We start from the raw sequence: 16979 nt of genomic DNA on the forward strand, positions 1-16979 counted from the left end.
ATACTATAAGGAAGTTAAAGTACACCATGATACAGAGAGATAATAAGAATGGGGAGGGAGAAATTATCACTAAAAAGGTAACTTTGAGTGGATCTAAGGAGAATGGAAAGCTAAGAGAACATTTAAAGGGAGAGAGAGCTGTCTAGTGCACATTATGACAGCAAGAAGTGAAACCAGCACTTCCTCCTTGTTAACTTATACTGTTCAATGGCACTTTCATTCTTCCAGCTCTCCAAGCTAGACAGAGGGAAAATTAGAAAAGAGGGCAGATAAGTAGATGGGTGCCAGATCAAGTAGGAGTTCAGATTTTATTCAAGTCCAATGGGAAGATATTGGAGGGTCTTAAGAGATAAAAGATCTAATCATATGTTATTATTATTATTATTTCAATAACACTCTTTTGCTCTCTGTAGAATGGATTAAGAGTAGAATCAGGGAGAACAATTGGGAAGCTGATGTAGTACACCAGGCTGTAATACAGTTGCTTGAATTAGAGTCATAGCAGAGGAGACAGTGAGAAAGAGTTTTATCATATGGAAGAAGAGTTAACAGGACTCATATATGGATTGGATACAGGGAGTGAGAGAAAGAAATCAAAGCTTGCTTCCAAGATCTTGGAGTGAGTTACTAGTTGGACAATGACTCAATTGACAGATAAGACTAGGAAAGCAACAGATTTGAGGGGTGGATGAGGGTAGGTGCTCTAAAGAACTAAGGGTTTGGCGCAGGTTCGATCCCTGGTCAGGGAACTAAGATCCCACGTGCCATGTGGCATGGCCAAAAAAAAAAAAAAAAGAGAGAGAGAGAGAGAAACAGAACTAAGGGTTTGGGTGTGGATTTGTAAAGTTGGGGATATTTAATTGAAATCCCAAGTGGAATTCGAAATCCCAAGTGGAATGTCTAATTGTTAGAGTGAAAGCTGATTAATTCAATTTTTCTTTATCATTGGTTTCAATGTAATACTTAAAGAAAACATGCAGTAGGGGCTTCCCTGGTGGTGCAGTGGTTAAGAATCCGACTGCAAATGCAGGGGACACGGGTTCAAGCCCTGGTCCAGGAAGATCCCACATGCTGCACAGCAACTAAGCCCATGAGCCACAACTACTGAGCCTGCACTCTAGAGCCTGCGAGCCACAACTACTGAGCCCGTGTGCCACAACTACTGAAGCCCACATGCATAGAGCCCGTGCTCCACAACAAGAGAAGCCACTGCAATGAGAAGCCCATGCACCACAAAGAAGAGTAGCCCCACTCGCCGCAACTAGAGAAAGCCTGCACACAGCAACAAAGACCCAACTGAAAGAAAGAAAGAAAGAAAGAAAGAAAGAAAGAAAGAAAGAAAGAAAGAAAGAAATTTATAAAAAAGAAGAATACATGCCATATATTCTATACAAGTTAGCTATAAACATAATAATAAATATACCTGCAACATTATAACCCAACAAACAGCTATCTATTTAGCCACTTTCCCATCTCACTCATCTTCCTTTTCAAAAACAATCATTAACCTGAACTTTGTGTTTCTCATTTTCTTGCATTTTAAAAACAACCATTCTCATTAAATGTGTATGTGTCTGTAAATATACATTATTTACTTTTGCTAAATCATGAGTATTAGAAACAAAAATCATACTGTAAATAGTCTCTGGGACTTATTTTTTAAATTTTTCTTTTCTTGTAAAAATTTGGATATTAAGACTTCTTAATTATCCTAAACTAGTGTTATGTAAGATGAAATCACATGGATTTCTGTTTCTCTTGTTCTAATAAGAATTAACAATTGAAAGTCTAAAGTAGAGCTTAACAGACATGGTAGCTAGAATAAGAAGATCCAACATGAATTTAACTAGTGTTACAGAGGAAAGGATACAGAGAATTGTGAAGAGGCAATATTCAAAGAGACTGAAGCTGATAATGTTCCCAAATTTATGATAGACTTAATCCACAAATATAAGTGGATTTAGGAAGAAAATGAAGTAAAACAAATGCCACATGGAAAAACTGTCAATATAAAAAACACAGACTAGTGAAATTATAGGTACTAAAGACAAAGATAATGGCAAGCAATCTGGTCATAATCATTTTAAAAGCAATAAGAAAGGCCATAAACCAGAAGAAAATATGAATAAAAATAATAACTGTTACCCTAAGAAATATGTATGTGGTAAAACAATTTTAAAGATCAAGGACAAAATAGAAAAAATGAAATCAAAACATCTCACCACCAATGGACTTTCACTAAACAAATCTCCAAAAAATACTTCAGGAAGAAAAAAATGATCCCAGAAGAGATGTCACAGATACATTTAGGAGGAGGAAAAACTGGCAAACTCATGGGCTAATCTATATAAATATTGTCTGTATCATGTAAGAAAAACAATCTTGACTAAATTCTTGGTTTAAAAAATACATAAAATAGAAATGAGCTATACTCAAAGACAGCAGGAAACCAGGGAAGAGGGTCATCAGAGCGTTTTAAGTTCCTTGTATATTTGAGGATGAAGGTGAAGATACTGATCAACTTGTGACTTTAAGATAAATTTTAAGGATGACTATCAGCAAAATAAAAATAAATATAAGGTTTCCAAAATCTTTTTGGTGCCTTTGATAGAGAGAAAAGTTTAATGAGAAAAATTTCAAATAATCCTAAAGCTGACATGGAAGGAAAGGGAAAGGAACATGGGACTGGATAGAAATGGAGCACAAAATGACAGTAGAAATAAATATGGTGAAAAGAGATGGCCAGATTGCATAGTAAATTTTAAGAACTACTCTTTACAAGAGACAAGCCTAATACAAAGGATAACAAAGGTTGAAAGTAAAATATGAAAAAAAAGTTAAAATGTAAATAATGACTCAAACCTAGTATAGAAATATAAATGATATATATACTAATTTAGAAGTCAGTAAGATTCAATTCAACTTGTTTTACTCACAGGAGCTAAAGAAGAAATTGACAAACTCATTGTTTTTTTTGGAGAATTCAAAAGACCTTTCTAATTAATAATACAATTGATCACGTAAGAAGAAAAAATCTGTAAGTTTATAAAAATAGAGTTAACAAGCTTGATTTACAGACAGGTAGAGAACTTTGTGCCTCACAGAAAACTTGTATTTGTACATATGAGAAATTCTGAACAATAATTTATTAAACCATAAGAGCAATTTCATTTGTTTTTTGCTTTTTTTAAAATCACCATTTAAAGGATACCAAGATACTGTCATCTTAACATGTCTTGATATGATCTCAAGGCTCCTTCTTCTGGATCTTTGTAGTAAACTATTTTAAAACCAGAGAATTTCCAATATCAAATTTCTACATATATCAGTGCATTTTAGTATATCATTTTCTGGAGAATGAGAGGATATTTTACCTTGAATTAAAGTGATATTTTTCAGTGTCTGAGAATGTTCCCAATCCTTCAGCCTGAGATCATTAGTGATGTTATTCAACAGTTTCACTTCTCCTTTTATTTCCTGTTCCAAATGCACTTGTTTTTCTTCCAGAGACTTAATTTCTGCTGATGTATTGTACACACGCTCCTCTAATTTACTCATCTCCTGTGAAACATAAGCAAACATCCGCAATTTTTGTTACACACATAATTATCAAATATATAAGTTTAAGAAGCCCTACAAGTCAGGTTTTTAAAAAATATAAAATATTACAGTAATATTATGGAATAAGAATATAGAAATTAGAGAACAATTTTAAAATAGTAATTCTTTGGTTTTGAAGCATTCCTCTTTTAACTGAATGGCTGAATTTCCACACCCTCTGCCAGAAAAAAATTGGTTAAATATTTATCTAAGGTATGCTTCTATTCCCAAATATATACATGTCAAAATGCTAAAAATAAAATAAAAAAACTTGTCATATGGTTTTTAATTTATCCGAAGCGAAATTCTTTACACTGTACTTAGAGTAATTACAGTTCCTTAAATTCAACAGAATTGTATATTAAATTGTTTTATAGCAATAACAAAGTTTAATGTCATAATTCTCAGTGGTAATGAACATTAAGGATAGCTTTTCAGATTCAATAAAATCTCAACTAGCATTAACAATACCTTATGTTCAGTTTTTTTTATTGCCTTTGCATTTGAGATTTCATTATTATTTTACGGTTTCAAATGCATATATATTTTGTGCGTATTTACATATATGCATGCATATCTGGAGACTGAGCAAGACAGATTGTACTGCCTTCTGGGTTATGCTTTTATTTTTCACTCAATAATATAAGAATATTTACCTATTAAAATACTTAAGAGACTACCTTATTTTCTATAATTTAGTGGAATTGTATTATGTGTATTTTTCATAATTTGATACCTATTGATAGAGTTTTGAGCTGCACATAAATAATGCTGAAATGAACACCATTTTATATATATCTACATATTTATACAAGCACTTCTATAGGACAGCTTCCTGGAAGTGGATCTGATCAAAGGGACTAAATATTAAAATTTTTGTTCACTACTGCCACACCACCCTCCAAATATATGGGACCATTTTTTAAATCTTTCTCAGTGTACATGAATGCTTACTTTTGCACTCAAATCCTAGGTATCATCAATATATTTAACTTTGTAGAGTAAGAGTAAACATAATAAAACCTTGTTTAATTTGCTTTTCAAATTAAGTATCTAGTCATAAAGTTTTTGACCATGTTTTTCTTTATTGCTTTTCCTTTCAAGTCTTTTGCTTGGGTTTCCTTTGGGCGCTGGGCTTTCTCTTTCCAGTGTACTTAACCTTCTCATCTATCCTGGTAATGTTTTCTGTCTCTCTGTTCTTTTAGTGCGTCCTCTGTTTCCATGGTATGCTCTATACTTTTCTAAGGACTTCTAGGTTTAACTGTTGATAGATTCTCATTTCCCATTTGCACAAAGAAATAAACCAGGGGTTTACTGTTAATTAATCCAGGTATGAAGAGAAAATTTCACCTCCCTTCACTGGACTGGACAAGTTGAAGTGAGAGGATCAAGAGAGTCAAGTAAAACCTTTGGAAAGAAATGAACATGTACCAGATCTGCCTCTACAATAGCAGTGTACTCAAGCAGAAAGACATCCATTTTTACTGCTCCAAATGGCCTTCCCCCATCCAAAACCTTGTTCTAGATTAGAATGTCTCTACCCTCTACCACCTCCCTCCCTATTTGGCATTTTCCGTACACTATGGTATAAAGGTGGGATAGTGAACATGGATGATTGCAGAGTGCAGCAACATGGTAAATATGCTCGATGTCATTTAGGTAGCTGCAAATTGCTCCAGCTGTCAGGTCGTTCCTGATATCCACAGAGCAAAAGTCAGGGGACTAGCTGGTGATTTTGCTACCTAAACCCTGGGAGCCGCCGATGTTTTTCATACCTAAAGCTGCGGCTGCCTTTTTTTTTCCTTTGAAAACTGCATGTGGTGCTCACGTTAACCATATTTCACTTGAAATAAGTTTTGTTAGGAAGAGAGAAAATGCATTTGATATATTTTTTAAAGTGCTATACAGCACCTACACACACCATCCACAGTCTATCACCAGTGGCACTGCTAGAAACAGGCATTAATTTTTGCATTCTTACAGTCCTTTGTACGTACAATGGAGAGGATAAATCCGTCTCTCTCTGATTTCGGGTCAGTGTTCTCTTTTCTTTCAAATTAATGCTTGGTCTGTCCTTGCTAAACATTACGCCGCTACTACTTATAAACCTTTTCCTCAAACAGCATTCATTTAATTTACTTAATGAATTGAGGCATTCATTTAATTTACTTATTCCTGCATTGGGCTAAAGATTCAAAGATGAATACAATTGTTTTAAGTGATGAGAATGAGATTCCAAATATTGTTTTCAGTGAGCAAGCACACGTGCACACACACACACACTAGCACTGACCTAGATTCCAAATCTCCACAGATGACTACTGTCTTTAAAAAAAAAAAAAAGCTTTGAAAAAATCATTAACTTTGGAAGTTCCTCCTTTCCCTTGTACCTCCACATCTAATACTGGGACCCCTTCCAAAATGTAAGTGCAATCTGTCCGAACAGCTCACTGGTCACCAGATTTTGGTTATTTCTATTAAGTATTACTTCATACAGGTTCAGGACTTCTACTGCCTTCCAAATGGTTTCCACTTTGGTTTCAATTCCTCATTTACATGGGTTCATAGATATTCTATAATCTCTAATGAGTTGGGGACATTACTAATATCAAATATATTATTTTTTCATCGTGTCCATCTTCATTTTCTCCACACCCTGTCTCACTGTTCCTCTGATCCTGTTTCCACACAAAGTAATATTTCTTCCCCCTTCCTCTTTCCCTCCAATGTAATCAGTTTCTACTCCCATAGCTGACATTTTACTTTTCTCTGTTCCTCAGCCCTGGGGACAGTTGCTTCTTTGAGAATTTTCTCTAACTCCTCCATAGCTTGAGTCCTTGATATTCCAATAGCATATGCTTGGGTACTTATTAACCGTGTGGGAAACACTAACAGTCAGATTTTGGAAGATGTGACAAGGATCAGAGACAGAATATCAAGGTTGGTGTTAGGATGAGGTTCACCAACAGGCTCCATATTTAAATAGCAATGTCACTGTCTTCTCAGTGATTGCATCTTACAAAAACTAAACATGTAGGGTGTCCTTTCTTAACCTGTTCAGTCTATTCTCTAGTCAATAATTTAGTTGGTTGCCACTGATGTTACAACTTCAGAGGCTTCTCTTTGCTCTCTATAAGGGACATCCATTTTTAACAACCACTACTGCATAACACTGTATCTATACAGAAAACAACCTCATTAATTCAGAAATGGTCTATTCAAGTAAAATCTACTACAAAGAGGCCAGCCTTGCTGAGCTAATGGTGGAAAATTTATAGATTTTAGTACAAAGATTGTAGTAGTACGAAGATTTGTAGTATGAAGATTATTTTTTTACATGAGTAATGAAGTTGTATCCATATGCTTATTTTTCATGGAATGGAACAATTATAATTACCCAACAAAAAATAATTCAATTTTGAACTAAACAACTTGCTTCTTAATTTCTTTCTCATCAAAACAAAGTGACCCAGAGGGTTGGCCACAGAATAGTTTAGAGCAAAGGTGAGAAAATTATGATTCATGGGTCAAAGTCTTTTTCTGAAAAGAAAGACTTATTGGATCACATTTTCACTCATTTGTCCATGTGTTGTCTACGACTGCTTTTGTGCTACAGTGGCAGAGTTAAGAAGTTGCAGAAGAGACCATGTGGTCCCCAAAGCCTAAGGGTTGTATCTGGGCCTTTGCAAAGAAACTTTTGCTAGCAACTGGTCTGGAATATGCCTTGCTCTCGTCTTGTGTATTTGATCCTGTGATGGTAATAAGATGTTGTATAAATTATTCAAACTTTAATTCTTTAATTATAGTTACCTTTACACATAAAAACTTATGGATGCTTCTTGGGAGTGACAAACTATTTTAAAATTTAGATTTTGTACTTCACCCATGTAAATAAGGGTTTCATTCTTTTGATGATGAAGAAAGTTTGGGTTTCGTATAAAATTTGCAAATGCAGAGTATCTATCTGTCCAAATCTGCTAAGATAATCTAACAACTATAACTGGTTTCGAGAGTCTCAAGAGGCATTCTAACAGTATTTATAAAATTAAAATACCCTAAGAGCATCTATATTCAATGAAAAACAAACAAACAAATTTCCCCTATTGCTGGGAATCTGGAGAATGCAGTGGGTAAATCCATTTGAAACTTTCTGGTAAGATTGCAAGAGGAATCAGGGTTAAGTAGAATGATGTTGAAACAGGGTTTGCAACTTTTTCTCTTCCCTGGACTATCTGAGGAGATAGGATCTAGATGGATTCAATCCCACATATGACCTTCCAATACAAACCTCTTACCTCTTGCTGTTTAAATGCATTCTCTTGGACTCTGGCATTCAGTGTTGCAATACTGAGCTGCAAATCAAGCAGTGTGGTGTTCAGACTTATTAATGACTTGGAGACTTCACCTATTACATTTCCATGTCCCTGGATGAAGGAAAGTAAGGAACTTAGCTGGAGAAGAACGTCATTAAACCTTTCATCGGTTGTTACACTGAAATTTTGGAAATTCTTGGCATCTATGAGATTGGCTTCATTATCTGAAAGATATTGGATTCTCTTCTCCACGTCGTTCATGTGTTCCGTAACAACTTCTCGAAATCTCATTGCATCTTCACTGTCATTTCCTTTTCCTGCGAGACTTGCAGATATATCATTTGCATTAACTGAACCAACTGTGCAATTCTTCATTTCCCATTTCAGGAGTTGAACTGCGTATTTAAGTAAAAATAAACAGAGTCATGCCCTGTAACCTTAAATGCATCCGCCATTCCATTCCACAACACTTCATCCCATTCTAACGTTCTGAATGCTATCCTAAATCAGGCATGTATTTTAAATATACAAAGTATGGAACCAAGGTAGGCATACTGCTGAGAGAGAAACTGTCTCCTTTTCCCACTTTACATTAGAGTTTATCCCACAGTTAAGTCACTCTTTCTGAACTGCTGCTTAGATGAATCTTCTGGGTCTGAGAGTAAGAGTAAATTCTAGAGATCATGAAGTACACTGTATGCTGGTCCTCAGGTGTGCTGTTTGTTAGAGTAAAACGAGATAATGCTTAACACAGTGTCTGCCATAAACATGTTGAGTAGGTTAGTTATTATGAAGACAAATGATAATGTGACAGAAACAATACGTAGTATCAATAAAGGTAGAAACATGAGTGTTATCCACTGTACGAATAAAGTCTTGGCCCATCTTCCTTATCCTATCACTAAGCTAGCAGAGAGTTATCATTTTCAGTTTCCACAGAACTAATTTACTGTTGGTAGAGCAGGAAACTGGATAAAAGAAGTTTTTTTAACTTCAAAAAATATTGTTTATGTAAGACTCCTCTTTACTTATCATAAAACATATATTTATAGCAGAAAATTTAGAAAAGACAAGTAATAAGGAAAAATAATTTATCATTAATCTCACCATCCTGAATTAAGTGCTAACATTTTGGTATATGCCTATCAAATTTCTGTTCCCACTATCATATTATCATCACAAAAGCAAGATTTTATATACAATCTGGAAACTAGCTTTTAATTAGTACTCTATCATAGACTTTTGCATATTTTTATTTCACAAAAATAATTAGAATAACTACATTGCATTCTATGTGTGATTCTACCAGATTTATTTAACAAAACTCCTACATTTACTTTGCCTCTGTTTCTACTAATATATTGAACACTTTGATGGACAATCTTATAAGTAATTATTTCCTGAATAAAAAAATTCTACTAAATGGTATTTGGGGGCATACGGCAGTGCTGATATATATTTCCAAATGGGCATATGTTCTCTAAACAAGCTAATTATCCTTCTGAAAGGATCTAGAGAAATATGTTTATAGTTTCAAAAAATGAAAGGCATAAACATGACTTTTGCAGATAAAAATAATATACAATTATACACAATGAAGAAAATGTTAAACACCATTTTATATAATCAGTGGTGGTTAAGATTTTATTGTTTTTTTCATCTCTTTATATATCTATATTGTTTATACCTTTTAGCTATGTATATATCAGTCTGATCCATATTAATTTGAGGGCATAAGATTTTCCATATTTGACCATTACTGAGCAATAAAGAGTAACTTAATATTGTTTAAAAGTATATCTACATAAACAGTGATATCTGATCTGTCAGTTTCCTTAATAAAATGATATGGCAATAGTATCAGCTTTATAGGTTTCTGAGACTTAAATGAGATTACACATGAAAAACATTATATTCCAACCTGAGCTCAGGGTACCTGTTACACAAATGGGAGCTTGATATTTGCACAGGAACAAGCTGCCTGGTTCTGGAATCTAGTTCTATTCCTCCATTACTAGCTGGATTACTCTGAGAAAATTATTTATCTTTTCCTTGATTAGGTTTCCCCAGTGATCTAAAAGTAATAACTCTCTTACAGTGGTGCTGAGGATGAATGCGATAGGGCATGTAAATCAAGTAGCACACAGATGGCACGTGTGAAAACTCTACTCAAATTAAAGTGCCTTATCCTTGAAAGATATTATCTTAGTTACAGAGTCTTCACCACCTTTACTTGAAGAAGCTGTTTGATGATGGTTGTCATTGTGGCTATGATTATATTAAGTATTAAACTACATATGCAATTAAATCCCAATTAAAAAAACATATTATAGGGCTTCCCTGGTGGCGCAGTGGTTGAGAGTCCGCCTGCCGATGCAGGGGACACGGGTTCGTGCCCCGGTCCGGGAAGATCCCACGTGCCGCGGAGTGGCTGGGCCCGTGAGCCATGGCCGCTGAGCCTGCGCATCCGGAGCCTGTGCTCCGCAACGGGAGAGGCCACAAAAGTGAGAGGCCCGCATACCGCAAAAAAAAAAAAAAAAAAAACATATTATATCATATTTTCCTAGTTACATTCTCTTTAAAATTAGTTTATTTGAATTAATAAAATATGTAACTACATTTTGATATAATCCACAAACGAGACCATATTGCATGTACATTATTTTACATTTCTAAATTTATCAATAAACTATACAAAACAGTATACTTCTTACTTGGATCTCATCACATTTATTAAATTAAATGTAGGGAGCAAGTTTTGGATTGACAGCCTCATTCATGGAGTCATCAATTCTATGATTTATTTATTAAGCACCTACTATATATAAAGCACTGCTTGAGCGACTCTGGGAATAGAAAATGACTGGGAATGGATTTTGACTTTAACAATAAGAAATCTAAACTAACAATATTTGCAAAATTATCTCAAACTTGTCCCTTAAAATATTTTCTTTTATGATAATGACTGCTTTTTAGGTAGCAGTTAATAATCCAGGTTCTGGAGCAGAACTGCCTGGATTAGCAATTCTTGCCTTTTCCTTTATAAGCTGTGCCTTTGAGCAAATTAATTGGTCCATGCTTCCATTTCACTATCTGTATAAATGGGATACTACTAGTCAGTGTTTAAATAATTAAATGAGCTGATATATGCAAAGTGCTTAGATCTTTTCCTGGCACATAATACACATTTGATACTTTTCAATATTTTAATTATTATTAAAATTTCAGATTCAATATCTGTATGCCCAATACTGATAACAAGGGGAATTAATGTTGTGTAATATAAAAAAAATTGGGAGGAGGTTGAGTGTTCCATGAGAAAGGTAGTATCTGTGCTTTAGTTATTTATTTATTTTTTATTGGAGTATAGTTGCTTTACACTGCTGTGTCAGTTTCTGCTGTACAGCAAAGTGAATCAGCCATACGTATACATATATCCCCTCTTTTTTGGATTTCCTTCCCACTTAGGTCACCATAGAGCACTAAGTAGAGTTCCCTATGCTATACAGTAGGTTCTCATTAGTTATGTATTTTATACATAGTAGTATATATATGTCAATCCCAAAAGAGAAAAACAAATATCATATATTATTGCACGTATGTGCTTTAACAATGTGCTTTAACAGACATATTGATCTAATTACTCAACCATATAATTTTTACTTTCACTGGAAATACTTTTTATTTCATATGGGTAAAGCAAAACTTCTTCACAGTATAGAAAGGGAAGATTTGATTTAACAAAATGTCATGTAACCAAGGATTTTTCTTTAATACCAAGTTCAACATGAACTGAAAATAAAGGTTATTTTTTGCTTATAGATTTAAAAACACAATATTGCTTATTTTCCCAGATCTTGAATGAAAACTAATTTAATCCTTATTTTCTTTAAGAAATTTAATACTGTATTAGAAATCTAAGTAAAGAATGCCAGAGTTCATATTTTCAAATGTTCATTTCTTTCATTATCATCAGAGAGATGCCATTTTGTGACTTTTCTATTTTACATTTGAAAGGAGACAAATTTTATGGCTTGTGCAAAGACCTAGGGAGAGAGTTATGTTTGATTTTACAGATCACATTTGCTCTTTCATGTTGGCAAAACCTTCTTCTACCAAAAATTTATAGTATTTTGAGCTAAAGGATCTTCAGTGTATCAGTAACAATTTATATACATTAATCTTAGATTATATCTTATTCTTCAGAGACATTATTCTATGTCGCTGTACTGTGATAGTGATCTAGTAACTCCTTGAAGAAAAGGTAGCACGTGGAGAAGACTTTATAATTAAGAAATATCTTTCAATGCATGAGACACTTTAAATAGAGTTTTCATGTATAACGCTTTATTTTATCTACTGATTTATATTTGCCAAAACAGAGTAATTTCTATCATTTCAGGGATACATTTTGTCTATATTTAAAATTTTTGGATATCAAGTAGAGATATGTATTGCATTTTAGTTTTCTTTTGGAAAATATTCTGACCTACAACTTACAGCTGTAAATGGATTGTCAGTGTTTATCATTCAAGTATGATAGACACAGGGAGATCTGTTTCAAATTCTGGTGAATTTGGGTGCTAATGTGAACTTATAAGATTTGAACATTTTTAGCTTTTTGTCAGTTGTAATAGGTACATGCTACAGTTTTAGGAAACAAAGCCACTTCAAATCAATCATTGTCAACCCTAGAAAAAATGTGTTGACTTGGTAGTATTTTCTAATAGCCCAGAGATTTTTGAACTTGGTTAGAACCCTGAAGTCTTTCCAGACTTCAGTTCGTATTCTGCCTGGGCCTAGTAGAAAGAAGTTGCACTCCCTGAGGTTGGCTCTGTAGGCCACGGTTTGTATAAAAGTGATGAAATGTACCAGGTTCTAACTGGCTGATAGCTAATGATCCCTAACAATGACACATCTTTCAGTTATGCATTTCAAACTACAGATAAGCATATACATAAACAGCACACAGATAATCTCAGTTCATCAGGAAGTTAGTTGTTTAATGACAAACATATCAGGTTCTTTTACTTAGATGGCTGTGGTTGGTTTGACAGGTTGATTGGTTCCATTTGTTGTGGTTGGCTAATGTTTTTGTTTCAAAATAGGAGTTGATGTTTACATATGGAAAATATTTTCCTGCCTAAAATTATGACAACTCTGTTTTGTTTTGTTTTTTTATTGGCCAACCATATTTTGTTCTAAAACCCCGATTGCACTGGGAGATAACAGAGCACAGAAGTTAGGAGTCAGGAGCCATGGGTAGGAACTCCAACTCCATTGCTGAACAGTTTCCTTTTGCGGATGATGAGGGTAAGCAGACATCTACTCAAGGGTCACTGTAAGGTGTATTAAGATAACCTGTGGAAAATGTATAGCCTAGTGCCTGAACATAGTACATGCTCAGAAACATTACAAAAATGTTACAGTTATTGTTGTTTTCGTTATCATTTCTTTCTTAGTAGAATTTTGGCTTTGTCTTGGAATATTCTTTAGGTTGTCTCTTGGCGGAGGAGGTTTGGCCTTTATTAGGAGCATTTTCTTATTAATCTGATTAGTATATAAATTCAAATGCCAATCAAATCCCTCAAAAATGCTCCTGAGGAAAATAATATTTACAGATTTGCTTGAGTTATATGCAAGCCATCCACCTCCGTAGAAATCCTCAAATTTATCCCCAATTCAGGTCAAACTCTCCAAAAAAAAAAAAAATGTACCTGAAAAACATCACGTAGAACCCAAGCAAAGTGTTCTATTTTTCTTTTTCTTTGAAAGGATGCTAGCAGGTTATTTTTAGAGATGTTTTAAATAATACCCTTATGAAATATGTGGCCATATAAACTGTACGAATATTACTGAGGGATAGGCCATTATTGTATGAGGTTTCCTCTGTTTGAAGATGCACAGGAATACTTTCTGCTCTCAATACTAGAAGTAGAAGTGTATTTCTTGAACAACTGGCTTATTTTTAGATTTTAGGCATCATTAATGTAAATGATCATGTTTATATCCTCACATTGGCAACTAGAATGCTTACCATGAAATTTATGATGCACCATTAGAAATATATAGGACTTCAGGGGATAACATTTTTGAAATGGTCTAATTCTTTCCATCTTACCTTTACGTATCTATATTTTTATCTCAAACTTCCATTTTCTATGCTATTTAAAAACATTTTTTTTTACTTAATAACTTTGCAGAATCTATTTTTTCATGAAATAACTCTGAGGAACACTTTGTGATGTGAAGTCACCCTTATGAATCTCCCATATACAAAAGACTGAATGCTTCTTTTTGCTCCTGCAATAATTAATTCACAAGATGAGTTGCTGAGTTTCAGAACTCTAGAATACTGTACCTGCCACTATTCCAATGATAGGTACAAGAACTACAAACACAAGGAGATAAAGGGCAATCAGTGCAGCTTTGAAAGACTTCATTTTCTCTTGAAGAGTTGGGCCATTTTTAGGATCTGAAAAACAAAAGCCCAACCTACTGTTAGGAAACTTACTCTTCTTACTTAAAATTTTTGAAATCTCCAATTATATTGTTAGTATCAAACCTACTGGAATAAAAAGGGAACAAAAAAATAGGTTCTTATTTATTCAGTAGAAAGCAAAAGGGACAGTCACAGAAGAAGCCAATACAGGCATCAGTATGGACATTTGATTTTCTTATCCATTAACTAAACGTCCAGGACAAAGGTACTATTCTCTGCAAGTTGTACTTGTCTCATCTGGGGGCACTAGCTGGAAAATTTTAGTATTGATACCATACCAACATACATGCAAACCTAAATTTCATTCTTCTATTTCACATGGGAATATATTCTGGGAGAAAAAATTCTTCATGCAACTATATAATAATACCTTTTTTTCAGATTTTAAGTGAGATAAGAGAAACATTATTGTCAATGATAATTATGCAAATTGTCTCTCCTAATTCCATCTCAATAGTTTTGTATTTGGATGCTTCTTATGATTTGAATATAATGTGAAAAAAATGAAATAAAATGACTCACATTTTGACTAAACTTTGGAATGGATCAATGAAGCCCATTCTCTGGATATTTCAGAACATAGTAATATTTTAGTATTATTTGTTTATATGGAACACCAATTCACATAATGGGATGCTAATTGTAGAAAAGATAAACTCACTGTAGAGGGGAATCTTACTAGCAAAGAAAGACATTTCTCTGATTAAGTGAATACAAATTTCTTCCCTATGGCTATTGTTTTTATTGTTTAATAAAAAAGAAGGATAAAAGTTATGTGAATGTAAAAAATAAAAAAAATTTTAAAAAAATTAAAAAAAAATAAAAAAGAAGGAAATTTTGTTCTCAGGTTGTAAACTCCTAAATTAAAACAAAAGTTTAGACATTGTTCAATAATGTTCTACGAGGGACTGAACAAAAAAGGAGAAAAAAATTAAGTAAAGAGAAGAAAACAATAAAGAAAAGGGGGAAAACCGAAGGAAAAGAGAGAAGGAGCGGGACTTCCCTGGTGGCGCAGTGGTTGAGAGTCTGCCTGCCAATGCAGGGGACATGGGTTCAAGCCCTGGTCCAGGAGGATCCCACATGCCGCAGAGCTACTAAGCCTGTGGGCCACAACTACTGAGCCTGCGAGCCACAACTACTAAAGCCTGCATGCCTAGAGCCTATGCCCCACAACAAGAGAAGCCACCACAATGAGAAGCCTGCGCACCACATCAAAGAGTGGCCCCTGCTCACCACAACTGGAGAAAGCCCACGCACAACAAGGAAGACCCAATGCAGCCAAAAATGGATGAATAAGTAAATAGATTAATAAATAAATAAATACTTTTTTAAAAAAGAGAAGGAGCAACCACACTATAAGCAAGATGGGATGTTCCATCTGTCAGGTGACTGAATTTGAAATCCACCCTGGCAGATGGAATATACACATTTAGGGTAAGTCTCAAGACCATAATTTTACATAGTGTCACTAACTCTAAGGCCAATCTCCACAAGCACCCCACTCTTATTCTACTTACTCGGAGGAAGCAAAGCGGTCATTGAGCGAGCATCAAACTTCACAGATTCTGTACAGCTATTAGTGTCCTCCTGTTGATTGGGAAAGCTCTCCCATGGTTCCATACTTCTATCAAACACGTGGAAAAATATGATAATTACACATGGAATTGCTAGGGCCCTTTGGCAAAAAGTTTCAAATTGAAATTTATAATTAAAATCCAATTTTAGCAAGGGAACAAGTATAATTAGTTAGTTAAATTTACATATCTGCCCTATATAGCAACATATTATACTTACCCATAAGTTTTAATTTTAACATTAAAAGACAGATTTACACGAACCCGCTCATGTATCTTTCTATGTACAAATGTGTACCTGTGATTGTAGATGTGTGTTTTTTTTAGAGTGAGAGGTAACTTTGCTCTCTTAGCTAAAAAAACCAACCAACCAAACAAACAAAAAAACCAACTGGCAGAAAACAACCATTTAGCTGAAAAGAAAAAAAGAATTTCCCTGAGAACAAACAGTAGCTGAAAAGTTGAAGGAAAGATTTCCTGTGATCTTTTATCAGAGGTTCCAGATAGAGCAAACAGTTATGCAAAATTCGGAACAAATGTTTCCTGTGATCTTTTATCAGAGCTTCATGAGCCAAGTTTTCTTTTGCCAAGGCATCAGCTTTATTCCTTTAGAAAGATTTAACAAAGTCTAGACACAAGATTAGGAGCCAGCTTGTTTCTTTTCCTTTGTCTTCCTTTCCTTCCCTTCGCTTCCCTCCCCCCTTCCCTTTCCTTTCTCTTCCCTTCCTTTCCTTTCTTTTCCTTTTTTTTTTTTTTTCCTTTTCTTTCTCACATATTTTTCTTTCAGGGCTTCCTTCACTATATACATTGGCAGCATCTCAAATATGTGCTTGTATCTCTTTAAGCACAATCTATTATATTTTATGACCCAGTCTATGTCTATGTCTCTTTAAGGTGCATCAGAATCATTTGAAGGGCTTCCTTTAAAACACATTGAGGGGCCCCACCCCCAGAGTTTCTGATATTTGGGGTAGGGGTAAAGAATTTGCA

The 16979-nt window shown here is 34.4% G+C and overlaps 1 protein-coding gene across 1 annotated transcript in view; it reads right to left on the reverse strand.

The window, feature by feature from the left end:
- MSR1 (macrophage scavenger receptor 1) overlaps window positions 1–16035 on the reverse strand; it is a gene marked incomplete at both ends in the record, with an annotated part of 58415 nt that extends 42380 nt beyond the window's left edge. Inside the window, 4 exons of the mRNA XM_079726678.1 lie at window positions 3375–3561; window positions 7896–8308; window positions 14275–14388; window positions 15933–16035. Of these exons, the coding sequence (XP_079582804.1) occupies window positions 3375–3561; window positions 7896–8308; window positions 14275–14388; window positions 15933–16035 (817 nt within the window). The remainder of the gene's footprint in view (window positions 1–3374; window positions 3562–7895; window positions 8309–14274; window positions 14389–15932) is intronic.
- Window positions 16036–16979: the final 944 nt, after the last annotated feature.

Source organism: Hyperoodon ampullatus (genome assembly GCF_949752795.1).
Source record: "Hyperoodon ampullatus genome assembly, chromosome: 20".
NCBI lineage: Eukaryota > Metazoa > Chordata > Mammalia > Artiodactyla > Ziphiidae > Hyperoodon > Hyperoodon ampullatus.